General features: G+C 41.1%; 1 protein-coding gene across 3 annotated transcripts in view; it reads left to right on the plus strand.

The window, feature by feature from the left end:
- The window catches only part of FRK (fyn related Src family tyrosine kinase), a 48,046-nt gene extending 38,804 nt beyond the window's left edge, over positions 1-9,242 (plus strand). For all 3 annotated transcript variants that reach the window (XM_044449135.1, XM_044449152.1, XM_044449143.1), the window contains 4 exons: positions 2,340-2,498; positions 5,651-5,832; positions 8,072-8,237; positions 8,952-9,242. In XM_044449135.1, the coding sequence (XP_044305070.1) occupies positions 2,340-2,498; positions 5,651-5,832; positions 8,072-8,237; positions 8,952-9,166 (722 nt within the window). In that variant the 3' untranslated portion in view covers positions 9,167-9,242. The remainder of the gene's footprint in view (positions 1-2,339; positions 2,499-5,650; positions 5,833-8,071; positions 8,238-8,951) is intronic.
- Positions 9,243-19,576: the final 10,334 nt, after the last annotated feature.

A 19,576-nucleotide genomic window follows, 5' to 3' on the forward strand; every position in this document is an offset into this window, starting at 1 on the left:
CTTACCAAAGGCTTGTTGGAATATGCCCTCTAGCGTACAAAATATTGTTTATGGGTGTAATACAATATTACTGAGAGGTGGGGGTGGAGACATAATAAAAGATATAGGGACAATAATTTCTAGGAGCATTGAAGGCTTCAATGTTGCACCATTAAGAAGCTTCACCAAATAAATCCACATTTACTCCAAATCATTTTCTTCCAGACCAGCTAGAAGAATTCTTTCCCAGTCTGGTTTTTTGATTCTGCAAATGCTAGATTAAAAATCCAAATTATTAGTCTACAGCCTTTAGAAAAGCCTTCAATTAACCTCACAGAGAGAGGCACCAGATTCCTCATTAAACTGGCAGCAATCTTCATAAAAGCAATGCAGTGCCATGAAGCATCAGTAAGTCCTTTGATTAATACATCAGTGTTGGGTTGAGTTTTCTTTTTCTTCTTTTCTTTTTAATAGTGTCAGCTGCTTTTACAAGACTAGCAAACCTATAAGGTTGATACATTTTTCATTTTATATACCCTGGCACTAGTTCTGTTGCTGGATGTTGTGATTGCTGAATATTGTCCAAATGCCCTTTAATTTTCTTCCTTGTAAGAAAAAAGATGCCTTGCAAGAGTAGAATGCATCCCACAGTGACAACCTAGTGATTACTTGGCAAGAGCTATAAATAAATACATAGCTGAATGCAAGTAAACTAAAACAGCTAGGACATGCAGATGTTTGGACCATTCACCCTTGTAATCTTGGATTCAAGCAAGACTCCCCGAGGAGTGTTACGTGCCCCTGTATGCAGTGTTTAGGTTGGCTCAGGTATCACAACGAGGCCCAACAATATCTGATTGATTGAATGATTGATTGGACTTGTATCCTGCCTTTCCATGAAAAAATTGTACCAAGGTGACTTACAACTATAAGACTAAGATTAAAACAAAAGCTAAAGTCTTAACAAATACAAATAAATTAAAAGCACAGTTACAAACATGACAATAACAGTAATAAACAGCTCATGAGCTACTAAAAAAGCCTTGGCATGCCTGAATAAAAACATCTTGTTATTATTTTATGGGTATGTTAATAAAGTTGTTCAAATCTACAAATCTCAGTTACTATGCATTGCTTTGTGCACTAATATGCTTTCACCAGAAAGTTCAGGGCCAAAACAAACATCACTGTAAATCCATATCTAGCGGACACACCTTTTGGAACACGTTTTGACTCAAGAGCAGGCACAAGTTGCAGGAGAGGACAATTCAAGTTTGGATCCTAATATGGGTGATAGGAAGCTTTTAAGATCTGAATTGGGCCCTGTAGATATATGTAGCTTCTACATAGGGATGTAAAGTAAGGGTCCTTATGTCTCTCAGTTGGGGCAGAATGATTCTTCAGCTTTGCGGCATCCCTTCAGACTTCAATTGACAAATGAAGACGCATAATGTAAGGTGGTGTCTTCAACATTGCTACCATATAAACAATGTATAAGGTAGTAGTTCCTACCATCACTGTTTACCTCGCACCCCTTCATAATTCTGCTTATATAGAAGCACAGAAAAACTGCCATATAGCAAGTCAAATCATTGGTTCCTCTAAATTGGTACTAGTGGCACTGATCAGGTGCAATTCACAGAGAATACTTAAAGTAATTTTCTAACTTGCAGCTGTTTCTGTCTATTGAAGACATATTTTCCATGTATTTTTCTGTATTTTCTAATATATCTGAACTACTTCATGAACTTTTATGAAGTACAACTTTCTTGGTTAAGCGTACTGCATGAGAAGTGTGGTGGAACCTTGCATCTTGTTCCTTGGCTGAACAGACTACAATAAAATTCTAAGCAAAAAACATGTTCTGTTCCAGGGTATAATGAGCTGCAGCAATGTAGCTTGGAGGTGATGAAGAAGCAAATCATTACTGCTTGGGTCTGTAGCTAGAGGGATTGATGCAGACAACTGAGTTGTTCAAAATTACTGCACAGTTTCTAATCATGGTTCCATTTCTAGTATCCAGGAGCAGTAGTGAAACCAATAAAGCATCGCAACTACAGCGTTAGTCATAAAATGACCAATAGCCTTTACATCGGGGAGAAAAACAGAGCCACAGTTTCTATATTATCTTTTTTATTATCATTAATCCTGAGAAAAGTAACGATATTGAACCTGTGTTCTGCTTTGCCGTTTCACATCCATGAATTCCTTCTCACTTCAATAATTTTTGCAGGTTTGTGTATTAATGTCCATACTAGTCTGGAGAGAGAAAGAAAGAATCTCTAGTAATTTTCACAAGACTCTGGGGCAAGAATGTTCCTTAATAACATGGGCTCCTTTTGTTACTCTTCTCATTTCAGGGTCAATGGATCCAAAAGACTTCCTGAGGGAAGCACAGATAATGAAGAGTCTGAGACACCCAAAACTTATACAACTGTATGCTGTTTGCACTTTAGAGGATCCAATTTATATTATTACGGAACTGATGAGACATGGAAGTCTGCTAGAATACCTCCAAAGTAAGTGGAAAACATTTTCACTCCCCAGTGTAATGGTTAGAGTGTTGGACTTGGACTCAGAAGATAGGAGTTCTTTTCTGGCCATGAAGCTCACTGGGTCACTTTGGGCCAGTCATGGACTCCTGCCTAACCCACTTTACAGGATCATTGTGAGGATAGGATGGAGAGAGCTACCTTGGGTTCCTCGTGGGAAAAAAGGGAGGTTATGCATATAGTACATAAATAAGTATTTATTATTTGCTATTAATAAAAATAAATATTTATTATTTGCTATTAATAAAAATAAATATTTCTTATTAATAGAATAAATATTTCTTATTTCTCAAATATTCATTTGGGAATGTTGTGACAATAAACTGGTTTGGCCTTGTAATGATGGATAAGGAAAACAGTAAATGACAGTCATTTGCAGATAGCGAGAGCCATCTTCTATGTATGCAAACCTGCACTTAAGAATGTATAAATGCATTAAGAGCGTGCAGCATTTTGCTTGCCCATTCTTTCCCGTATGGGGATATTCCATCACAGAAGGTCTGTAAAGGGGATGGGGTTTTAAGTAGTATTAATTGACTGACTCATTTCCTTCAACATGCAGGAGATTTAAAATAGGTAACAGGCAAGGATCAAAGGGAAAACCAATGGCCACTTTGGTCTTTACATTGCATTTCCTCTCCACATTTTTGTCTTTCTTCCCGTCTGCATCCCATCATAGCAATAACATTGTAAATAATTTAGGTTGACAGATTCTGGCGGGCTCAAGGTTATCCAGTATGCTTCCTGGCTGAGTAGAGATTTGTACCCAGGTTTTCCTGGCCCATGTCCAATTCTCACATGATTGCTCATGTGTTAACACTGTTTATCACTGGAAAATGTCCCTGTCATCACATCGAGCAGTCAGTGCATTAAAAGAGGCGATTTCAGTGAAGGCCTTTCTTCATGCTGTCTACAAAGGGCTTTCAGTGGTACATCCTTGCTAATAGTAATGCTTGGAGGTTTGTCAAACGGTCCTGTGAGAACCAGTACAGTACTATGTACACCTGGCTTACCACTGAGTAAACATGACTAGCCACTACAAATGTGAAATTAGGAAGAAGCACTCTCAAATTACGAGATGGAACTGTTAGGCAGGCCTTGTCTCTCTGATTGTAAATAACAGGTACTTTTTCATGCGTTGTATCAGAGATGGGCATTATCTCCCTAAATGAGGCAGGGGTGATGGGCTTGCAAACTACAGAATAATATTTATGCCAGCTAAAATAAGAAAGAAAGAAAGGAAGGAAGGAAGGAAGGAAGGAAGGAAGGAAGGAAGGAAGGAAGGAAGGTATGTGAGCATGGATGTTTAGGGGTATGTATCAGCACATGCATGTCTTCTCAGAAGTAAGTCTCACTAAGTTCAATGTTATTTACTGTCAGGTAGGTGTGTATAGTAGGACTGATATTAGATAATAGGTAGAGAACTCTGGCTCTCTGTATGTTGTTGGACGCCATTTTCCATCCGCTCCAGCTGGACTGGCCAATGCTGAGGTATTATGAAAGCAGTAGTTTGTAAGTGTTTGGAGGGCCACAGATTCCCCAGCTCTGATCTAGCTTAGTTATAAATACTGAAAAAACAAAATGTGAACAACATGCGTCCTTGAGTATCAAATATATTAACAAGGCTTATTTTAAGGGAAAGTATATTCATGAGAATTTTTGCATAGTTAAAAAATAAAGACTACGATGCAGAAACAGGATGGACAGGACTTAAGACTAAATAAATGAATACACGACAGATGGTCCATCCATCCTTAGTGAACCCCTCCAACATAATTTAAGGAAAATGAAAACCTGGCGAGCCTATTAAAGGGGGCATTGTGCATGCCAACCCCCTGCTTAAAGCTTGTCCTTTCTTTACTGAGGACAGTGCAAGAATTTCCAAACAGAAAAATTCAGACCGAGATACTTTTAGTTTACATTTTCACATGCAAATCCGTTTAGTAACAGAACTAAAATAATGTAGCACTGCTGCTAAAATGTCATCCTGCTATATGAGTTTGAGGGACGTTTAACATTCATGCCTGTAGACAAAGAATGTTGCAGCAATACACGCACATTCTGCAACCCCACTTAAAAGCCCAAGCTTTCAAATCACATTAGCAATGCTATGAAATACATGAATTTACTCTTGTGATTTATAAGTTGGGCAACCCCCCCAACACCCTTATTTTGCGGATATGAAGAAATTATTCACGGGAAGGCAGAGGAGGAATGAGTATTTCTGATGGCGGTAGCCCATGGAGATTTATCATCCTTCCAGGAGTTGGCTCTGCTGGTGTCATGGATCAAATTCCATTATATTTTTTGCTTAGCAAATACCAATTTGCATTTCTGGGTGAAACAAAATTGCCATAGAAAAAAGTACAGTGGCTGCTGTAATGTTTCAGGATCAAACAAATGCTTTGAATTAGGTAATGGGGGTCAAGGTGGCCGCGTGTAGGTTTTGGACTGAGGAAGGGTTCTTGCCATACATAATGTAGCAAGTGTAATATAAGCCTTTAGCATTCCAGTTCCATGCTTATTCACAAGCAAGGCCCAAGGAAGTGTGCATATTCTTAATAGTATTCATAAGTGATGCCAAGTTTGTTATAGCCTAGGGAGTAAGGGAGTAAGTTACTAGGCCTAGTAAGTTACTAGGGAGTAAGTCCCAATGTACTCAGTGAGACTTAATTCTGAGTAGACATAGTGATGGTTGCTCTGATATGGCCTTATCATTTTGGCCTGGGATGTTTGGCTTATCATAAAAGAGCCTTAAAGAAAAGAATGGACACTTGTTCAAGTGGGTCCAATCTGTTTATGAGGAACATCCATTCATTTTTGTGTATGCCCATTTTCACCTGATTGTTCTGCTCCAGCCTACAATCTATTAAATGAAAGAGCAATAAATTTGAAACAGAAAGTGAACAATTACATGTATGAGATTTTGGATGTATATTATTTAAGTCTGCAAGTGACCTTCCTATGTTAGCTGTCGCTTTTCAGTTTAATCCATGCTACTATCCTTTTGGTTTTATCTGAGTCCTTGACTTGGTTTTCACCCATCAATTAGCTCTCTCAAGGGTAGAAGATCTCTCCCCTTCCCCTCCATTCCTACAAGTTGTTTTGGTTCTTTACAGATGATGGGGGTTTGAGGATCCACTTGCCCCAACAGGTGGATATGGCAGCTCAAGTTGCTGCGGGAATGGCTTATCTCGAGTCTCAGAACTACATCCACCGCGATTTGGCAGCCAGAAACGTCCTGGTTGGTGAACACAATGTTTACAAAGTAGCAGATTTTGGACTTGCACGGGTTTTTAAGGTATTAGTTTATTTCTTAAAATTAATCTCTTAATATTGAAAGTGCATTTGCATTCCACACTTGACATGCAAGGAATCGCATAATTACATTTCTATATTGCCTGTAGCTGAAGCTTTCTGGATCACCCATCAAGATTTCAACCAGGCTGGACTTTGCTTAGCTTCCAAGATTAGGCAGGTTCAGGCACTTCAGGCAGTATGGTAAGGTCTACTAGGAATATTCAGAAGCCGTATCCATATTCAGCCCCTATACTGTATTTGGAGGCAGTGTATTTCTGGTTAATTGATACTGGAAGCAAACGATAGTGGTTGGCCAGCAACATTATATGCTGGTTCTGAGGCTTCCAGGGCTGCTTGAAGGCTGTTGCTAGAAGTATAGTTTCAAGAAGGGCTATTGAAAGAATCGAAGAGTATTGAAGGAGACATTTATATTTGGTAAAGAAATAGGGACTTTATTTCAGAAATTAATAGATTTGTTTTAAATTGGTCTGAGAAATTAAGAAAATGAAACATTAATTTTTCACCAGCATCTATGAACTTTAAAAAATGTATATAAATTGAATAGCAGTCCCCTGAGAATTAGTGGTACATTTAATACAAATTTGCGAAAGTAGGTCTGAGGGAGGAAGCAGATTAAGCTCAGCACACCTCAGTTGCAAGTAAATAATTCCCCTTTTATTATCCAAAGTCTGTCAACTTGCTTTGCCTAAATTAATTGGTGCCACTTTGAACCAATATATGAATTTGACTCTCTGGGAGCCTGCCTTTTTCAGCCCTAGAACTGTTTAACTGATGATGATCAAAGTCAATGGCCCTTTGGTACCAGCAATTAATCACAAAACAAAGATTCCTGAATGCATTAGCTCTTGCTGCCACTTTGTCTTCCTCCTGAAGGCTAGACATGAGCCCCGTGCCTCTGATGCCAACAGGAGGCTCGCACAGCTGTCATATCCAGATTCCAGATGCACAGTGGTAGGTCCCACTGCGTATCGAGAGTGGGCATTTCAATACTGCATGTACACTTGGCGAAAGAAGGCCTAGGGCTGAATGAACAGAGATTCGATCTGCCTAGCATCGTGACAAAGAATGTTTAGAGCATCATTGATTTGAAGGCCTTTGTGATAGTAGGATTGTAAGATGTACTATCCACATATACCACAAATGCAGGTAACATCTTACTAGATACACTAAACATACTTGTGACTTGGACCTTATATTTACTTACTATAGAACTCACAGGTAATTCCCTAGGACTTATATCTGAGTAGGTATGTTTATATACTAACCTGCTGTAAAGAAATATCATGGAAGGAAAGTTACCATCTCTTTCTCCTCCTGGCATTCCTGCTCACCACATCCTACATTTTTCAAGAGGGCTTACAACTTTCCAGCCATTTTGGGGAGGGTGTTGCAGGTGTTTGATGCAGGAAGGAGATAGGAAGCTTTCCTTTGTGCACTCCCTAAATTAGCATACTTAGCGCCCATTTGGCAGTATCTTAAAAAAAAAACAACTTCAAAAACACCTCAAAAAGTCTTTATTCGCCCTTTTGTGTGGCCCCCTATTACCACCCTTGAGAGTGGTATAACCCTGTTGCCCTATAATACATCTTACATACCTTAGCTGCTTCCCATTTTCTTCTTCTGGAAGACAATGTCCACTCCCATGATGTCAGTCTGTTCACCTGTATCCCCGTACATTGCATGCCACCATTTTCCACTTTTCATTGTTCTTGGTGGGCAGACTGCTCTATCTGGCGGTTGCATGATGCAACGTCACATGTTTGAATATCCAGGAGTGCATCCATCACATGTTTTGCTTTCTTTGCCTGTGACATTAAGGTGAAAAACATTAGAAGTCCCTTCCCAACGTTCTTGTGCTATTTTTAATATATTTCCTTCCAATTCTTCTCCCTTTCTTGTTTTTTATTTCCAGGTCATGCTACTAGGAATAGAGCACAACATAATACTAGCAAACGTACTCTTTCTTGGCAGATGAGTGCTTTAGAGCGCATTCTTAGAAGTTATGATGTGAGAAAGGGGTAGTCTTCTAATTAGGATGTTGGAAAATGTGTTCAAAGCCATTTCAGATTCTGGGATAATTTTAATTGGCATGTTTTAATTAAAAAATAAACATGGATATGACATGGCACATTCCTTTTTACATACCCTGTTATATACCCTAACCTGTACAGTTAATCTTTATATTATGGCATTGTTTCTTTTTCTTTTCTATGAAATAGCTAGAAAATGAAAATGTATATGAAGCCAAACATGAAACAAAACTACCTGTGAAATGGACAGCCCCTGAAGCAATCCGATCCAATAAGTTTAGCATTAAATCTGATGTCTGGTCATTTGGAATACTCCTTTTTGAAATAATCACATATGGAAAGATGCCTTATGCAGGTGAGTGTCTTGTTCAACAACAATATTTCAAAAAAAAAAATCTTTGGTGGCCCTGCTAGTCTTTTTTCAAATTATTGGAAAGTCTGCAACAATCTGAAATTTTGTGTGTGCAATTAAAAAAATGGATGACCCATATTTGTGGTTTGGAACCTAATTCACAGAAATGTAAACAGAAGCTAGGGTTGGCTTTATTATTAGGCAGTGGGGGCTGGGGGTGAGGAGTGGCCATGTGCTACCAGAAGACAGAGTTGTGTGCACCACTTGGCTGGGCCTACATCCCCTGAGCTGGTAGGTTGCTCTCAGGTGCAGCAGAAGATGCTGTCTTGCCTCTAGTGTTTGAAATAAAGTTCAGCTGCCAATCATGTTGGGTTCTGTACATAGGATGGAGAAGAAGTGGGCACCTTGCCCTTCCCCTCAGGCAGCAAAATGTTGCAGGCAGGCCCCAGGAGAAGCTATTTGGTAAACTCCAAAGCCATTTGATTGCAGTCTTCTGCAATTGCATATTCGGAACCATTTCTGTGGTAACCAATTGTCCATGCTCCTAGGCTAACGATATTCTTGACTAGAAAGGCAGTAAGAGAGGTAAAGAAGTTGATCTTCTGTCAACACAGAAGTATTAGGGAAATGAAGGATGATGACTGTAGATTTTTTAAAAAGTACGCATTATCATCTTGCCAGAGCTTCAATGTCAGATTTTAAAAAACTATATTATAGGTATGATGGGCTTTCAAGTACTCCAGAAACTGGATCAAGGATACAGAATCCCACAGCCAGCTAATTGTCCTCAAGAGCTATACAACATCATGCTACAATGCTGGAATGATAAACCCAACGATCGACCAACTTTTGAAACATTGCGCTGGAGTCTGGAAGATTATTATGAGATGGATTCAACATCCTATGCAGATGCAAATACGTTTATGGAATGAACAACACAATTTTCCTACTGATAATTTAAGTGAAAATGACCCCCTCTTCCAACTCCCAAAATATATCACTTTAGCGAATGTGTGCCTTTGTCTTTAAATGAGCCCTTGTAAAACATGCATTCACACACTCACTGTGGACCCATCTGTATATATAAATCCATCATCTTCACACTTTGCTTTATGTGTTAGGAAGATAGAAAGCTGATCTGTGCTGGCAAACCATTTGTCTGTCTAGCCCAGTGTTGTTGGCACTGACTGGCAGAGAATTCTCAAGGTTTCAGGCCGAAGTGGAACACCTGGGACCAAACTCTGGATCTTCTAAATGCAAACCATGTGTTGAGTCATGGTCCTTAGCTGAAGAAGACTCTTGGCCACGTGTCTGCTCCCAGCTACATCCAAGTAGGCCAGCTACTTCTCACAGTTTTCATCCAAGTAACTGTGAAATCAAGCTAACCTCAAGACAGATGAATGAGGAGGGTAAAATAATGATGAATCTTAAGGAATGCTTGCTTATTAAAATCCGGGACAATGTGCCAAGATCTTGATGGCAGTAGTTTGTCTTGTAAGATTAAGCAAAGTGAAACTGGCAGAATTTTTATCTTTTTGCTGTGCAATGAAGTTACTCTTCTATTTATTATTCAAACAGGCGATGGTAAAGAACACAAATCATGAGCCAATAGCTACTGCACAATAGGCATTGTAGCACTGGACTTTTTATATATAGGACTGGTTATTTGTTGCTCTCCAGATTCCTCGGCTTATCTGCTAAATCCCATCAGTTGGTTATTATGAAGGAATTTGATTGCAGTTGTGCACAGCAGGACCAGGAAAAATATATTTTATTTCCTGTTCTTTCTCTAAATACCCTGTGGCTACAATTTTGGCAATGCTGCATTAAAGGTCTTTGTTCTACATGGAGTGGATGAATATTTGCTTCAGAGAAAAATGATGCTATGTGTTGAAGAAAATATTAGCATTTTGTAGAAATAAAGTGATTCAAATAAGAGAGTCTGTCTTACATTCCGATGATGAGCTCAAGTTGATAAATGTGCATTACCCTTTGCGTTGTTTTTGTGATTCATATGCTATAAAATTGTATATGATGCCAGCAACAGAACCTCTATTCATATTAGAAGGACTTGGGTAGGGCTCTGTTTGACGCTGCTTTCAAGCCATGACTTTGAGCACTGCAGATGAAGTACAGCCCTGCTTATTCATTCCTCACACATGGATACCTGCTTATGCTTGCCTGGCCAAGGAACTTGTTTTATCCTTAGGTGGAGCTTCTATTGACAAGAATCCAACAGAGCTGTGTGTCTGCACCAGTACTGACTACATTTTGGCCCAGGCTCCTGGTTTATGAGGTGACCATGTATAGTAGTTAGATTATACCTGTTGGAAAACAGAAAAAAAAATCAAGAGAAAGTTCCAATACCCTCCATGACACTAGTTTATTCCTCCTATTTCAGTAGACTTTTGTCTACTGATTATTAGATTTATTTGGAAACCTTTTGCACATGAGGTTGCACATTTGCACACGCACTCACTTGTTTATATGCAGAAAGTGTTTTTACATGGAGGACAGTTTAATCATCTGGTACTTGGAATGGTTGTACTACAATTCACTTTCTTTCGTCACCCACAAAAAATGGAACTTGATCTTATTATAATAGATTCCATTGCATAACACATCATTTTCAGTCACATAAGTTTCTTCTGTGAAAATGGTTAGAGAATGAATTGCAATGAAAGTTCACCACATCATGCAATCTCAGCTATACTCCTAGGTTTGGAGTATGGATGGGGAGCCATTATGAATTCCCTAATTATTTTCAAAAAGTATATTCCACTGTTCTGATTTATGGAGGAAGCATTTTAAATGCCATTATGCCTCTGAAATGGTACTATGTTCAGCAAATACTTTGTGGGAAAACATCAGGGATGGATTAGGAGCTGTGTTAGTTCCGTCAGCACTGGAGCAGTTTCTTAAAAGTAAGGACAAAAGCCACTCTGCTAATAGTCATCCCTTGTGAAGGTATTTTTCCAGGGGTCACACATTTAAAGAATTTCTTCTGTCACTGAAAAATTCACCAAAGTAGCACCCCACTGTTGCAAGGCTGCCTGTTCAACTCCGATTTAGTCAGGATTGACATCCGTGGTGGGTGTCACAACACCTGAAGAGGTTACCGCCTCTGCAGGATTCCCACTGTCAGATGCTCAAGCCTCCTGTGGCTTCGTAGGGCCACCTGCCCTTTACAAGCATGCAAGCAGTGAGACGAGCAGGAGGTCAAGCAGAATCCTTCCTCTCACTTGCACTCTCCTTTTGAGCAGTTGTGCAAATGGAGAGCAACTGGGCACCGGAGACAAAAATGGAGGCGGACGTATAGACTGCACATGCACATGGTAGGCATGTCGTGAGAGGAGCTGGCTGGAGCCGGAGGTCAGACTAGATGGCCTGGGAGGCTCCTTCTGACTCACTCTGTTTCTATGTTTCTAAGTAGGCCCATTCAGGGAGGGACCTCCACAGGAAAGCACTTTGCCCACGCTTTAGGCGCACTCACCCAGTCTAAGGCTTGCACTGGGTTTAGTTCAAACTGGATTGGGCCAACTACCATGTCTGCCTTTACTGCACATAGACAAGAAAATGCTACCAGGCCAAACTAATCACATTCTGTGAAAGGGGACTCTCCAGGGGTTGGGCTTCAGCCTGTTGGGTTCCAGGATGCAGAGGAACTGATATTCTGGAATCAGTATAATAAAAATGTAGAATCAAAAAAGGCAAGGTGCACGGCCAGTGTGGCAATTGCGAAAATCAGGGAGATGATGCCGGAGACAAGTTCGACAGGCTTAAAAGCAAGGTTTGAGTGAGAGTGAGGCTTGATGGATAGACTGACCTTTGGAAATCAGCTGACGGGGCATTCCAGCAATGCGACTTAGAGGGCAGCCTTGAAGCATTCCAGCCTGACAGCTTTGCAGTTGAAACAGCATTACGCACCAGCACAAACGTCTGAAAGCCTCGGCATAAGGCTTGCTGCCTGGTGCCATATGCTGACCAGACTCTGATAAATACCTCTGGGCAATTTTGGATCAGCTGTGTGCTTCGGTTTCTCATTGCCCATCTTGTATTCTGTTCAGTAGCTGCCCACACTAGCACATCTTCTCACGGGAGAGGGCTGGTGGTCCTGAATTTGCCCTTGCTGAGCAGAGTTCCCATAAGCTGAATGGGGAGAGGCACTTTTTAACTGGTTCCTCTTCCTCCTCCTCTTCCTACAGCACTTTATGCCTCTGAAAATCTGCACCAGGGGTTTAGTTGGGCTTTAGGAGAGTGAGAATTTTACCAAATCTAATAGCCAGTGTAATATAATGGTTAGGGCACTAGCTTGAAGAGACAGGTTCTAGTTGCCAGTTGGCCATGAAGGTCACTGGGTGATTTTGGGCCAATCATGGACTTGAAGCCTAAGTTACCTCACAGAGTTGAGCAGAATTATGTAAGCCTTCATGGATGGGATGTAAATGAAACAAAATAAACAGACAATTTTTTTTTAATTTATATCCTGCCTTTTTCCTACAAAGGGCTCAAGGCAGCTTACATCATTCTCCTCCTCCATTTTATCCCCACAACAACAACCCTGTGAGGTAGGTTGGGCTGAGAGGCTGTGACTGGCCCAAAGTCACCCCGTTGGCTCCATAGCTGGGCAGGGACTAGAACCCAGATTGTCTGAGTCCCAGTCCCAGCTCTTAATCACTACACCACACTGGCTCTCATAATTTGCCCCTCCATTCACAGAATCCTCTACTGCCCCTTTCCTTTTCCACTTGAAATCTTGTTTAGGCTCAAGATCTGTATTCCTCTGCTGCCCACATGACACCTTTCATTTAGACCCGGCCACTTCATTCTTTCTGGCACTACCAGTACTAGCCCTCCGCTCTTCCCCAGTAGCATATTGGACACCTTCTGACCTGAGGGGCTCATCTTCCGGCGTCGTATCTTTTTGCCTTTTGGTACCGTCCATGGGGTTTTCATGGCAAATATTTTGGAGTGGGCTGCCATTTCGTTCTCCAGTGGATCACATTTTGTCAGAGCTCTCTGCTATGACCTGTCTGTCTTGGGTGGCCCTGCACGGCACAGCTCATAGCTTCATTGAGCTACACAAGCCCCTTCGCCACGGCAAGGCAGTGATCCATGAAGGGGAGCTCCTATTTAGATATCAGAAATTCAGTTTTTAAAAGAACGTTTTACTTTAAGTTTCCTATATTCTTTCTACACCAACAGAACTTATAGCGAAGAGAAAAGACAGAGGAAAGCTAGGCTGCTACTTTAAGGGTGGCATATTTGGAGCACAGGATCAAAGGCACAAAGCACTAGAACCTGCAACACAGAAGAGACCTAGAATGGAGAAGCAGTATTTGTGAACTGGGAATCAAACCAATATTATATTCTTACGAATGGACTGGAATGGGAAAAGCAGGAGGACACAAAGGGTTGGATCCATTTTCTTTTCCACTAGTAGGAACACTCTCCTAGCAGAGTTCTGCTCGGAATACAACTGCTGGTGGAAAGAGGGAGAAGTTAGGTTTCATGATTCCCCTTTCCTCTGCAGTCTTGGCAGTTCCTCCCTCACTGTTTCAGAGGGTCCCCCAGCCTTCCACAACTGATCTTTTTGGTGGAGGAGCGACTTAGATGCTACAGGGGAGGGGTGTAATGATCCAGATCATCACCTCTTCCACCCCATGCAGGATTCTTCCACTGGATCATCAAGTTCCTGCAGAACAGATATGGTTCTCCTGTATTTGCAGGAGCCAGTGTCTGGCTCTAACCAGAATTTTCACTTTGGGCACATTGAAAGCAATGGAACTGGACTTTGTCCTATTTCCCCCATGTATCTAATTGGGACAATTGTATCTATATGGCTTGACTTTGCCTAAACCAGTCTAGCAGTACAGATATATGGGTGGCTCTGTATTCCTTAGGCTCAATGGAGCTGGCTGCCATGTAATTTCTTTTCTTTTTTTCAGCAGCAGGGCAGGGGACTGTGAACAGGAATAAATGGATTCAATAGGCAGTCCTTAGAAGTGTCATTCAATAGCATGAATGATATGATCTATCTAGTTCTGAAAGAAAATTAGGGCATTAATCCTATGCATGTTTAAAAAGAAAACAGTCGTACAACTACCTGCATTGCTTCTAGATCAGATTTTTGGCTTGTTTATTTGTTTAAACATGCATATTTGAACTCATTTATTTTGGCATTTTCACTGTGTAAGCCTCAGTTCTATTGAAGTGAAGGCCTATTAGCAATTCTTAAATTCACCAGTAGGTGGAAGTACAGATCTCTGCCTTGGTTCACCTTCAAAGAAGCTCAGCAACTCGAGGAAATCCATGTATGGTTCATTTAGTAGGAACCATATTGATGTGTCTGCCCACATATAACCTCCAGACTGACCACTTGAGAAAAAGTATCTATTAATTCACGAACAGCAGCAGGCATGGTTTTTTGGAGCCCGGAAGCCTGGACACAGAAGATGTGCATAGCTGGTAATTCCTATTGAAAATCATATTCCTGTAGTAAATTGAGGACTTTTGCCACACAGCAGCAAGGTAAATTCGATGCAGAAGGAGAGTTGCATGCAGCTGCAATTGTAACAAAGCCCTCAAAGTGCTTCTGATAGGATTAAAGACTTGGTGCTTGCATTTCATGGTTTTTTTCTGTGAAGGTATGGAGCCATTAGTGCTCTGACTTCTCTGGATAAATAAATATGGACACCTATGGGTTTTAAAGCTCTGAAAAGATAATTTTGCTGGGTCTCTTTTATCATTTATTTATTTAAAATATCTTCTCACCCATCAGGGCACTCCATCCTCGCAAGTTTGCTTACAAGTACTCTTAAAACAAATGGAACTATGAACACACTGTAAACATTTAAACTGCAGCTCCCCAAAACTTCATCCCTCACAACTATAGGTTCCCCCCTTAAAGGTGGCATAATAAAAACACATTTGCAAATGTGGGGCCACTACTGACAAAGCCCTGTTGCCTACCAGTATAATGGCTCCTACAGATTGGTCAGAGAGCAGGGTAACTGATGCTGATCTTAATGCTTGGGCATCAAGGTGCAGGTGTGAGCATCTTTCAGGTAACATGTTCGCAAACCACTTAGAAAATTACGGGCCTATTCCATCAGCTTAAATTGGACTGAAACAAAGAGGTGGCCATGGTATCCAATAAAGAATAGGCTGAATGCTGCCTGAATGCCCAGCTCCCACAAGCGTTCTGCTTGCTGTACTGGGTTCAAGGGCACCCCCTACCCTGCCAGCACTTTATCAATCAAGCTCCCTGAAAACCAGAAGCAAAAAGCTCTTTTTCACTTGAGATTTGCATTTTATCCTTTGAGAGTGTTTGGGAGGCAGGTGGTCTCTTTGGCTAAAAGGCAGCATAGAAATAAAACATAACATAAATTGCACTTCAGTGCTCATGTCCGTCTCCAACGTGGTGCTCCTCTGACTCCTACTCCATTGACTGGGGGTACATTTGAATGCAAAGGGGGGCAGCCCCATCCAAGGCCACTGGCTGCTGCCTGGAAAAAATCAGGCACAGGTGCAGCTGGATTGGATTTCGTATATGTGTTTGCATTTTGTATACGTTCTCCTGTGGCATGAAATGAATGCAAAGGGCACGACTGAAATGAAGGAAAAATGCTCAAAAGGCATAAATTGTTTATTGCTTAGTCCCTATCTTGGTATTGTATGAGGAGTCTGGGGCTTTTTTACCATTAAAAATTTAATGTACTTTTCAGCAGTGTAATTTAAATACAGTCATATAAGCATCAAATATTGATTTTGAGTTAACTTATGACTGAGATCTAAATCATAATGATAGTATTTCCTAAAGCTAAGGATGGCTGACCTCCGTACTTTATTGCCTTTTATATTTTATGAGTAAAATTAAGCTGCTGTCTCAGAATTAAGGTTCATAGTTATTTGCTGTGATTATAGATGCAGTTCTCCCAATATGAAAAGTCATTAGAATACTTCCCTCTAGTGAGGGTTTCCCACCTCTCTTAACTAAGAAGAATTTTCTGTTTTCTCTTCTGGAATATTGTGCTTCACATCCAGCACAATCCTAGTAAGTCACACTGGGAGCTGTGTGACTTATTCCTTAGTAAGTAGATTTAAAAATAATTGATCTGAGACTGAGAATCTCAGCATCAACAGTCTCTGAAGAATTCTAATAATCAATTTTGCAATAGAGCATCTTAAACTAAATATAAATATTCTTGCCAGTTCAAAAGTAGAGTCTTGTTTGTGATCACAGTGAGGGCGAGGGTGGGGAGAATGTGGTGCTTGGAAGACTGCTTGATCAAGTCCCTCGATGCTAGAGCTGATGCATTTCTTTCACCCCTGGAGCTGAATTGCATTCCAGAGAAGCTCTTAGGGGTACGTGGGGCAAAAGGAACAGGGCCGGAACAACAGTGTGTTAGCCCAAAGCTCTTACTGCTGCTAAATAAGCCTTAAGAGAATTGTCAGCCTTTTAGACTGCAAACCTACTGCACAAACGCAGGGAAGCCACCATAAATTGGTTGCTTGTAGGAAAGGGAAAGGACCTGTGATCACCTGGAAAACTTCAGGGAGTCACAGCAGCACCCAGGAGGGCTGGACTTGGCTCCTGAAGCAAAAGTTCTGAAAACTGTTGCCAGAGATTCAGCCCCCAGAAGCTGTTCTATGCTTGCCAAGTTTATGAGGGCTTTCTGCCTAAGGTTCCAGGACCCCAACATAGAGATACTGTAAAAGGGGACTTTGCATTTTTGCTCCATTTTTAGAGATAAAGGACAGATTTCAGGTGTGTGGAATTCAACCCAAAATAATGGATGGCAATGGAACCAAATGCAAAAAGGAGTGACCTGGATATAAAGAAACAAATCTACATCTGTGTTAATACAGATCAAGGATTCTTTCTAACACCAGATTTTAAAACTGGCCAGAAAAGCTGCACAAAGGCCTGGTCAGAAGCAATCAATGTATTCTCATATTTTACAGATGAGGGAAACTGAGGCTGAGCTGTGTGACTTTTGCACAGCCAGCTGTGGCAAGGAATTGTTTTTAATTGAAGAAAACTCTACTGGCAGTCCATTTCCCTTGAACTGAGTTCCCTGTCAGTCCTTCGATTCCAGCTTCCAGTTTGATATAACTTTCCCATCACTCCACTACCCACCTGAATACTATCTGAAATAGGGAGTTCTGTAAGGTTTATATCCTAGACCACCTTAAGGCCTACTGGTCTCAGGTTATCTACAACCATAAACCTGTAATTTTTGTTTATCTTTGTGTTAGAAACTGACTTTGCATTTTCCCATTGGTTTTGATGTAAGAATGTAAGATTATACATTTTTAAAAGGCAATTAGTTGTTTCCAATGGAATACTGGAGTTCACTGGATGGATGGGGATAAGCTTGCAACTGACCCCGCAGCCTAATTGAAACAGTAATGCTTAATCCTCCAGATTAATTTTTTTAAAAAAAATACCCTTTATGTCCTAATTGTTGCATCCAACAGCTTATGCTGGTCTGTTGGCTTTTTTGGCAATGCGTCTACAGCTTGATCTGTTATCCACAGAATGGTTTCACAGTCACGGTCGCTCTCCGTATTTACAGCACATGCTCTAGCTTTGGGGTTTTGTCCTGTTTTGAAAGGCACATGGATCCAAAGTAGATTAGGCTGTCATAGTTGTGGCATTTCTTCAACTGTCTTTTGCCTTGGGAGTCGACTCTCACCCCAAACATGGTACTTAGACAGCTGTGGTGTTCACTGTTGCTACTGCACGGAGTTTCTCCCCTTTTTACTAAGTGCTGTATGAATAGTTTTCATTCTCTAACCATCACGCAAGCCCACTTTCCTCAACAGTCTCTCTCCTACTCTTGTGCTCTTATTCCGCACACTTCCTGGTCCCTCTACCTTCAGTGTCAACACAGAACTAGCTATGGTTGCATAGCTGGGCACTTCAAGAGAAGGCAAAACTCCCCGGAGAGAAGAATCATGCTAGGGAAAGTCAAAGGCAGAAGAAGAAAAGGAAGACCAAATAAGAGATGAACTGAGTCCATAAAGGAAGCCACATCTTGGAATTTACAAGAGCTGAACAGGACCATCATGGATAGGAGATTTTGCATTGCTTTCGTTTGTAGGATCATCATAAGTTGGAGAAAACTTGATGGCACATGACAGAAACAATGCTTGACATATTGACTTTCTGTTTGCATAACAATAGTTTGGCCTGTAGAATTTAAACCATAAAAACCCAATGGTTTGAATTCTATTTGCTTTATCTCGGGCCTTGTTATACTAGGCAGTTTTGCACAATGCCTGGAAGGACAAATCTGTAGGACTACTGCTATTACACAAAAGAATGTGAGCATGGGGAGACCAATTACCCCATGGGCAAAACGAAAGAAGTCTTTTCTATCGCCAGAAATGCAACTGGCTGCTAACATCTTTAAACTGGTGCAATGCTTCCTTCTATTACTCGGTTCTACATGAATAAACTGTATCTTTCCGCTGTTTTGGTCTTTCTGGGGTTGTGTTGGACATCAACACAACCTCTTGTAGCCAGAATACATTGTGCTTGGAGAATGTTTGTCCACAGTGTCTTACTTATGTCTCTGCACCTTTCTCCCATCAGACATAGAAACAGTTTCATCTTCATAGACCCCTCTTTATGTCCATTGCGCTATCTGCATAGACACTGAAATTCTCTTTCCAGGTTTTCCATGTCTGAGTTAAGTGCCAAGCATGCACATTACTCGGAATGTGCATGCTTTGAATGCATTTGGCAGTTTCAGGCCCTCTATTTTCATCCCTTTCTAACTTTCTTATTTTGCCTCTGTACTTGTTTACGTTCTGTCTAAAATTCAGACACTACTGCTGCTATGTCTCAAAACTGCCCTACACAACCAAACAGCTTTCAGAACAAAACCTCCCAGTTCTATTTAAAGAAAAACTACTCTGTAACGCTCCTTCAGACTCTCTCAGAAGTTCTCTCGTACTGTTACATACACCAGCACCACTCTGGGGATGGCCATCTCTCCTCAGGCAGCTGACACCAAGAAAGGCAGCTCTGGCCAGATGTTCTTCTCATCAGGACCTTCCCTATACCGAGTCAGGCCCTTGGTCAACCGTAACTAGCAGTGACTCTCCAGGGTTTCTCTCACTGGAGAGGCACTCAAACTGGGGATGTTCTGGATTTAAGATAAGTGCTCTGCTACTGAGCTATGACCCTCCTTCTCCCACTGCTTCTCTCCATCTCCTCGGCTCTTTCCCCTGCTTTCACTGGCAAACTCATCTTTCCATTGTGCTGTGCTCCTCTGTCCTTTCTCCCGAGCTTTCCAGCACCAGAGTCGCTCCCTATGAGCCCAAAGCAC

Source organism: Varanus komodoensis, unplaced genomic scaffold, assembly GCF_004798865.1.
Source record: "Varanus komodoensis strain SLA01 unplaced genomic scaffold, ASM479886v1 scaffold1, whole genome shotgun sequence".
Taxonomy (NCBI): domain Eukaryota; kingdom Metazoa; phylum Chordata; class Lepidosauria; order Squamata; family Varanidae; genus Varanus; species Varanus komodoensis.